This window comes from Cryptomeria japonica, chromosome 5, assembly GCF_030272615.1.
Source record: "Cryptomeria japonica chromosome 5, Sugi_1.0, whole genome shotgun sequence".
NCBI lineage: Eukaryota > Viridiplantae > Streptophyta > Pinopsida > Cupressales > Cupressaceae > Cryptomeria > Cryptomeria japonica.
In genome coordinates this window covers 654,107,117-654,116,234 of record NC_081409.1, presented here as the reverse complement: position 1 = coordinate 654,116,234, position 9,118 = coordinate 654,107,117, and the positions used below count along the sequence as shown (strand labels likewise).

Below are 9,118 nucleotides of genomic sequence, written 5' to 3'. Positions count from 1 at the left end.
TTTGTAGAATATTGCACAACTAATCAATTTTTTTAGTAATTTTCAAAATGGAATTGCCAGTAATATCATCCAAATTTGCATGTTCCAACAACAATTGTAAACATTTGATTTGAGGAGACTATTTTTGTAAGTAGCATCTCAATTTAACTGTTTCCTTGACATGAGACTCATTCATTGTATTATGCAATTCTTTATAAGTCACCCAAATGAGTTCAACAACGTCGTAGATGGGGGCTATCCTATATTCACACATATTTCTAGTCATCACAGATGAATCATCTATGATCGGTAGTGTGGAAACAGAAGGGTGGAGTGACAAGGTATTATTCTCTTTTGCCAAATCACTGACTCTCTTTTCCTCATCATCTTTTGAACTTTTCTAAGCCACTTTTCTCCTTTTGAGCTCATCTTCTAACCTTGCTACTTTAGCCTTGAGTGCCTTTATCTCATGTGACAAGGTACTATTCTATTCAACCAAATCACTGACTCTCATTTCTTCATCATCATTTGAACTTTTCTGAGCCACTTTACTCCTTTTGAGATCATCTTCCAACCTTGCTACTTCATCCTTGAGCGCCTTTATCTCTTGTGACAAGGAATTATTCTCTTCAACCAAATAACTAACTCTCTTCTCTTCATCATCGTTTGAACTTTTCTGAGTCACTTTGCTCCTTTTGAGCTTATATTCCAACCTTACCACTTCATCCTTGAGCACCTTTATCTCATGTGATAAGGTGTTATTCTTTTCAACCAAGTCACTTACTCTCTTCTCTTCGTCATCTTTTGATCTTTTCTCAACCACTTTGCTCTTTTTGAGTTGATCTTCTAGCCTTGCTACTTCAGGCTTGAGCACCTTTATCTCTTGAAGAAAACTTGAAACAGTGAAATAAGTTGAAGCAGGATGTGGAGAAGGTAGGAGTGACACCACCTTATTAAACTCCTACAACATTTTTTCATTATAAAGTTTTAACTTACTCAAATCTTCTATAAGCTTATTAACATCTACCTGAGAAGTCATTATCTCTTTTGTTAAGAGCTTTGCATATCTCTTAAGAGTTCTCATTTTCATAATAGTCAAGTTACCAGTAAGATCTCCTACCCTCTTCTTAATCTGGGCTTTCTGAATCTGGTCATCATTAAATATTGACCACACTATCAATACCTCATACTGAGGGCTATAATATGACCCAAAATACAACTCCTAAGATTCCTCTTCAGTTGGTAAAGTTACCAACCTCTAAAGATTCCTTTCTTATGGTGTCCAATACAATTGCAGAAGAGAGGTATCATCCTTCAAGCAACAAACATCCACTATTCCTTACAAAATTCCTTGCCTCCTCAGGGGTCATCTTCGATATGAAATAATTAACGTCCTCTAAAACTTCATCTATAAATCTATCAATATCGTTTTCTGCCAGATTCCTCGATGCCAACCTTTCTCTGAGCATATTGAAAAATTGCTCCCTTTTGTTTTTTAGGACATAGTCCCTAAACTCTCAGTACTACACAAACTTTTCATTAGACAAAAATGTAGAGCATGAAAATGCTCTAACATCATCTCCTGCCTTTACTCTTTCAAAAAATTTGACACTTTGTTCCTCCAATTCAATGTATACCCTTTTACATGTTGGGTCAATCTTTTTTATTTTTTCTTCTACCATGCGTATTCTCCACTTAACTTCGACATCAAAAGAAGCATTTATAATTAAGTACTTAAAATGATCATGCACATGAACAAAGGCTTCCAATCTAAACCCAATCCTAGTCTTATCAATAAAGTGTTTTGGATCAAAAAATTTGAATTTTACAAAATTCATCTTGTATGGCAGTAACTTGTAATATAACATATAGAATCCTCCTTTTCCTGAGATCTCAAAATAATAGAAAAATATGGTTTTCAAAAGAAAGGAGCCCTTTTTTACCTTTGGGTTTTATAAATGAGCCTTGTCAAACTCATTCAACTGCCAAATTATGTCTAAGAAAGCAATTCTATCTAGTACATATCTAGGCAAAACATGAGTTTTAACTAGTGCACCATAAACTTTGATGATTGTATACCTAGCCTCATTTAAGGTTTTAGGTTCAACTTTAGTCATGAGGAAGAAATTGACTTATTCATCATTTTGAGCAAGTCTTCTTCTAGTCTGCACACCATCGCACTTATTTCCTATAATTTTCTCTTTCGGGTGATTCAGCTGCACATACTGGCCGGGAGTCTTCTTGGATGCTTCTTCTGGTTCATTGTCTGATTGAGCTTCATCACCTTCATCACCGAAATCATCATATTGGTTAACTTGTGGTTGACATCCTTTGTGCATATCCTCATCAACTTTTACTTGCACTCTCTCAATGACTCTTCTTAGTCTTTTGTTGTAACATCTGTAGGCTTTGTTGTTAGATGAGTAACCAAGGAAGATTCCTTCATCACTCCTGGAGTCAAAACTTCCCAGACCATCCATATCTTTCTTGATAAAGCACTTGCTTCCAAATACTTTGAAGTATTTCACTGATGGCTTCCGGTCATACCACAACTCATAAGGTGTCATTCTATTATTTGTTCTTAATTGAACCTGGTTTAGAGTATATGCAGTAGTATAAACAACTTACTTCCAATATGTGTCTGGCAAACTAGCCTGATTTAACATGGTTCTAGCCATTTCCTTAACTATCCTATTCTTCCTTTCTACCACACCATTTTGTTGTGGTGTTCTAGGAGCTGAGTATTGCCTTTTAATTCCATGTTTTCCACAATAATCTTCAAATTCATTTGATGTAAACTCTCCACCCTGGTTTGATCTTAGGCATTTTAACCGACACCCACTTTCTTTCTCCACCATCTTCCTGAAGATCTTGAATCTTTCAAATCCTTGTGACTTATCTTGTAGGAAGGTGACCCATATCATTCTTGAGTAATCATCAATAAAGAGCATAAAGTATCTTTCACCTGCAATTGCTCTTGTCCTACTTGGACCACACAGATTTGTATGCACAATTTCAAGTTCTCTTGAGGTGTTGTGCTCTTTTTTCCTGAAGCTCACTTTAGTTTGCTTATCTTTCACACATTCATCTCAAAATGTTCTTACCGGTTTGATGATGGGTTGAATATTCCTCACACACCCCTTTCTGCTTACTGTAACTAGGCTATCAAAGTTTATGTGGCCTAATCTTCGGTGCCACAGCCAACTTTCATCAACTTGTCCTAGCATGCATTGGGACTCATAGCATTCCTTCAGATTAGAAACATTGCCATCCGTTCTCTTTCCTTCTATCACAGCTTGACCGATACTATCTTTCTTTATCTGGCAACTGGTTGAGTCAAAGGTGAATTTGTAACCTTTGTCACAATTAGACTCACACTTAGTAGATTATGCTTTAAGCCTTCCACATAATATACATCATGTGCCTTCAATTTTCCATCAATACTCAGAGTGCCTTTTCCCTTTATTTTGATGGATGAGTTATCTCCAAACCTTACTGAACCACCATTCCAGTCTTCAAGTTTGATGAATTTCTTTCTGTCACCAGTCATGTGGTTGGAGTAACTACTATCTACAACCCATAGATTTTTCCTTTTAGCATGTAAAGTAGTCTACACTATGAGACTTGATTCTGCCTTTTCCTTTTCTTTCTCAACCCATACCAGTTTGGTTTCCTTCTTCTTGTCAGCTGCTATGTTGTGCTCAATTTCAATTACCGGTTCTTGATCAGGATTTGTCTTCTTTTGCTTGATCTTCCTATTTTTACACAACCTTGCTATGTGTCCAAACTCTTGATAGTTATAGGATTTTATACCTTCATTTAAAGGAAAATCCATAAAATTATTGTAGGGTACTGGTTTATTCTTCCTACATTCAAAACTCTTATGACCATATCCATTGCACAGATAACAGACAACATTCATATCCCAGAGTGCATTAAATGGATTTCTACTTTCATAATTCATAAAGGGATTACTGCTTAATCTACAGCCAGCTATTCTATGCCCAAATTTGTTATACCTTTAATAGTAACCATGAAAGCTTGAAACATACTAGTTAGGTTGCCTTGGTCCTGCAAAGGACTACCTCATCAGGGGTCTTCCCTTCATGCTATTGATTCTGATGAATCCTTCATGGTCAACTCTTACATTTCTTCTTGGATCTGCATTTCAGTATGAAGAGTGTGGCCTCCAGTTCATTACTTGTGTATACCAGTTTGTGTGGCGATTTCCAATAGCATCTGCATATGTCTTTTTACCAGTATCATTGCCTACAATGAATGTCTTCTTTTCTTCACCTTCAATTAAAGAGGTGAACTTTATTTCTTTGCCATATTTATGTTTGTTGGTTGAACTTTGACCTTCTTCAAAGCCTAAGCTACCGATGTCTTTAGATTGCTTCTATTTTCTCAACATCTTATCTAAGGCCTCAATGTTGCCTTCATATTTGCTCATTACTTTTATTTCTTCCTTACTTTCTTCAAGCTCCTTTATCAGCTTCACTAATTCTTCTTCCAACTCTTGATGCTCCTTTTCCTTCTTTGTCAGATTAGAGGATGTAGCTTCACATATCCTCTTAGTTTCTTCTAGCTGCAATTTCAAGTTAGATATAACTTGACTGGACTCATCCAAGGATTGCTTCAAGAGATCTTGTTCATCTACTACAGGAAGCTTGACCTTTATGAGTTCTCTTCTTGTTTTACTCAATTCCTTAAGAGCACTGATAAGTTCACCTTCTAAATCCACTTCAGCTTCAATATCCTCCTTTTCCTCATCTTCATCAATTGGTTCATCAAGTGCCATATTGACTTTTCTATCATTCTCATGGTAATCATCCTCTGATGCATTTTCTTCATCTTTGGTATCATCCTCAATAGTATATAGGTTGTTCTAATTCTGGTAGCCTCTCCTTCCTTGGTGGTAGACATTTCTTTCTCTATCTTTGCCAGTAGATTTTTTGTACTCTCTTGACTCGTCTCCACCAGTTTCTTTGTGGGGACAATTTGCAGAAAACTATCTGACCTTACCACAGTTGAAACATTTAAGTGGTAGCTTTCCTTTATACCGATTAGATCCTCTTTTGAGATTCCTGACAAATTTTTCTACTTCTGCATCAGAGTCTTCACTGGATTCTTTATGAGTAGCTACTTCTTTTCCCTTTTGGGGGATGTTGAATGTTGCTTCTTTCCTTAAGGAAGTATCATCGGTTGTTCTCATCTCATAGGCTATTAGTGAGCCAAATAACTCATCCATTGCAAAAGTCTTCAAATCCTTGGCTTCTTCTATGGCAAACACCTTAGTATCATACATGGGTGTGAGAGATCTAAGTACCTTCTTGATAAGAATCTCATCTGAAATTTCTTCTCCAAGTCCTCTGATGGTGTTCATAGCTTCATCAAATCTATGAAGGTAGTCTGCAATCTTTTCATCATCTTTCATCTTGATGACTTCAATTTGGCCCATTAGTGCTTGCAGCTTGGCCTCTTTGACTTTTGCTTCTCCTTCAAATAACCTTTGTAATTTATCCCAAGTCTCCTTGGCAGATACACAGTGCATGACTTTGACAAACTCATTATTAGACAGTCTACTCAAGATAGCATGTTTGGCCTTTGAATTGTTCTCATACTCCTTTTTGGCATCTGGTTCAGTGGGAGGAACATTAGGAACAACATACCCATTCTTGACATACATTCACACATCAAAACCTAGAGAGGAAATATAGATCTCCATTCTTTTGCTCTAGAAGTCGTAGTTGGATCCATCAAACATGGGGGCTTTTGAGGAAGCAGACTCATTTCTTTCCATTATGTTCTAAGTCCAAAAATGACCCAAGGTTTTAGAAACAACTGGGAACTTAGGATCTACTACCAATTGTTGAACATAGAGTACCACTGAGAGGGGGGGTTTAATTAGTGGTTCCTAAACTTTTTGACCTTTCAAAGCACCTTCAAAATACCAGTTATTAACTTAAGCATTAAACAATCAAATTGGTGAAGCAAAAAGGAAGACCAAAGAGATCAATCACACAAATCCAACCCACAATATTAGATATATGAGGAAAACCCAATATGGGAAAAACCTCAGTGAGAAATGTTGCTGGAGACTACTGCTCCAATCTAGCCTATCAAGTAAAACACTCGATTACAAATATTTAGGGTTCCAACCCAAGGAGCAGCAACCCCTTCTGTTTTAGGGCACCTAACCAAGGAGCAACAAACTCTGCACCAAGATCCAACTTGGCTATGTATATATATTGAAATACAATTTAGATACAGTTAAGGCTTCTTGTTGCAAATGAATTCTGCAACTCTTAATCAATTATCTTATTGCTAGTTGACAATCTTTTCTTCTCCACTAGATCTCACACTACCGGTTGTGAGATCACTCTATCTAATTCTTGGCCTCTCTTATTTCTCTCTCTCACACATTATTAGAATATATTGTGTCACACTTGGATGTTGTCTTTCTCTATCACACCTCACCAGTGTGCTTAACTGTTGGACCTGCTACAGTTATACCGGTACTCAATCACTGTCGGTTAAAACCTCTCACTAGTCTTCTTTCTCACTCACTCTGCAACTTTATTAGAGTAAATTCTAAATCCAAAATGATAATGTTCTACACTTAAGCTCTCTTTCACTTCTCTACCACCATCTCCTTGCTCTATAGCAAGCTCATCTATTTATCGCCATGGTTTCCTGCCAAGAATGCATTCAAACACTAAGTGGTTAGGGTTTCCTTTACCTGACACAATCTTCATGAGATCTGATTTAGTCAGTCTTAGACCAATCACCTATACTCTATAAATGCATCTGTACATGTTTTCCATTATTCAAAGCATACTTGCTAAAGATAGCAAACTTGTACATCGTTTTCTACCTTAAAATCTATCAACTCATAAAGCACTCAACTATTTCCTTTTTGAGGTCTTCTTGCAATCTGATTTCCTTTGCATAGATCCAATTTCTAAGTGCTCCCTAATCTTCCTCTATTATTCTTACTTCCTTGAGCCACATTAGTCAATTACAAACCTATGATTTGTGGTTATTTCATTAATGTCGACTAGCTGTTTCAACAAACAAGTCAATGGAGGCTTCACTGACCTCTGCATGTTTGCCACCTCAGCTCCACATGGCATCACAATGGTCAATCACTTAGCTCACTGACATATATTTGGTTCATAATTGAACAACCAGCAAACTCATACCAGTACATGCCTTTACTGGTGAGACCTACTCCTTTTGCTAACCAGTAGTGCACACTACACCGGTAGAACAACTTCACCTTTAGTAGATTGTGATTACTTTAACATTTTGCCTCTTCATCATAAATAGGAAACCAACTTCTAGGCCAGTTTATTGCTCTATCAGTTGCCACTCAACATGCTAACACACACACAGCCTTAATCCCAGTTTATGCCTTACCATTAAGCCTTCCTTTTGTGTGCTTATTCTCATGTGAATTTCCATCATACTGGTGATCTTGCCAAACCGATTGACATCAATGACAACTTAATGCCAAAATAGTAACAACACTTTTGACACAATGTGAGGGGATAAGTTTATAATAGATATACATTCCCACATAAATAGAGGTTGTAGCTAAGGAATTACACCTCTTGCAAGAGACAAAATCCTTTTGCAAACAACAACTTCACACTAGGAATGACATCAAATCATAAGAAACCACCACTCAACAAAGTAAAAGTGGATCCCTATAAAGGATAGGAGGGAGGAATCATTGCCCCCCAAGTGTAAGGACAATGATAAGCATTACACAACTTTCAAAGAGAGATTATTTATAAGATATGTACCATTTCAAACAAAGAAATAGGTCCTAACCAAGGAACAAACATATGCTCGCATGAAGGATAATCCCATAAAAGAAAGGACATCAAGTTATGAATAATGCAACATAAAAGAAGAAAGATCACAAAACTTCTCTAAGGGGAGATCATGTTAGACAGTTCAAATAACCATAAGACAACTAAGAGGGGGGGGGTGAATCAATTGTCACAAGATTACCGGAAACTTAAGAAATTAAAACTTTAATACCGGAACCCAAAAGATTAATAACCGAATGTATAAACCAATTATCGAGATAGAAGATATATCAATTAAGCATAAACAACAATAAGAGAATAAATACCATCCACATGACACCAAGATTTGTACGTGGAAAACTTGGTAAAGGGAAAAACCACTATGGGATGCCTACCCACAATCAAACAATACTTCTGCAGTAAGTTTGTGATTACAATTGAGGGGCTTGCACTTGCAAGAAGGCCAACAACCTAGAGCACACTGTTCATCACAAATGGAGTCTCACTGACTACATAAATGTCCAAACTATAATCTGAAAGAAGGAATAAATTGTAAAGATAGCATCTCCTATGCCTGAGTACAGATCTAATTAAGGTCAATACCGGAGGACTAAATCCTCTTATATAAACCCAACTCAATCACCAATGATCGACCAAATGCCCTGCCTGAATGATTTTTACATAATTCACTCATTACATATCCATATCTCATTCCTATATGATCTACAATGAGATCTTACATCATATATATACAAAACCTCAACCATAAACAATCAGGTCGGCCACCAGACAATAAAATAATTACATAAATAAAAAACATGTCATTCAGAGACCAAACAAATAATATCCAACCAATAATACATCTTGAAAACACATTGAGAGGTCCAATCCACACGTTACATTAAGCCAGTCCATAACCTAGATAAACCAAGACCCAATTTAGGCCCACATGCTAAAGAAATAATCCCAATAAACCAAGTCTCAAACATGATCACCATTAGCATCATGAATCTTCACTAGAAGCCACACCAACAACACTTATGCATATCACCAAAAATACTCAACAAAGCTCTACCGATGAAACTCTCACTAGAACAACAAACCAAGCTTTCCAGCATACATGATAGCATTCGCTCACCAGATCAAAACCAACTGACTAAACATGAATCTGAGTAGCATGAGTAACTCAATTCCATAACCCAAACATATCGGAGCATACCGAATCATCATGATCTAATACAACCAGAAACCAAACAACCTATCAGAACCAGAAGGATACCGGTAAAGCAGCCAAAATAGCCAGTGCTAACATCAATGAC

The 9,118-nt window shown here is 36.8% G+C and overlaps 1 protein-coding gene across 1 annotated transcript; it reads right to left on the bottom strand.

Annotated features, from left to right (window-relative positions):
• Window positions 1-466: 466 nt before the first annotated feature.
• Window positions 467-1,448, bottom strand: LOC131037246 (myosin-2-like). Its single transcript, XM_059220801.1, has 3 exons — window positions 1,323-1,448; window positions 1,007-1,126; window positions 467-940 (listed from the first exon to the last, which is right to left on the bottom strand). The coding sequence occupies exons 1-3, from the start codon at window positions 1,446-1,448 to the stop codon at window positions 467-469; spliced, it is 720 nt and encodes a 239-aa protein (XP_059076784.1).
• Window positions 1,449-9,118: the final 7,670 nt, after the last annotated feature.

Coding starts and splice junctions, on each gene's coding strand:
- LOC131037246 (XM_059220801.1), bottom strand. CDS start 1,448: ATGCTCAGAGAAAGGTTGGCATCGAGGAATCTGGCAGAAAACGATATT. Junction 1,127..1,322: donor CTGAGGAGGCAAGGAATTTT/GTAAGGAATAGT, acceptor AATGATGACCAG/ATTCAGAAAGCCCAGATTAA. Junction 941..1,006: donor AAGAGATAATGACTTCTCAG/GTAGATGTTAAT, acceptor AAAATGTTGTAG/GAGTTTAATAAGGTGGTGTC.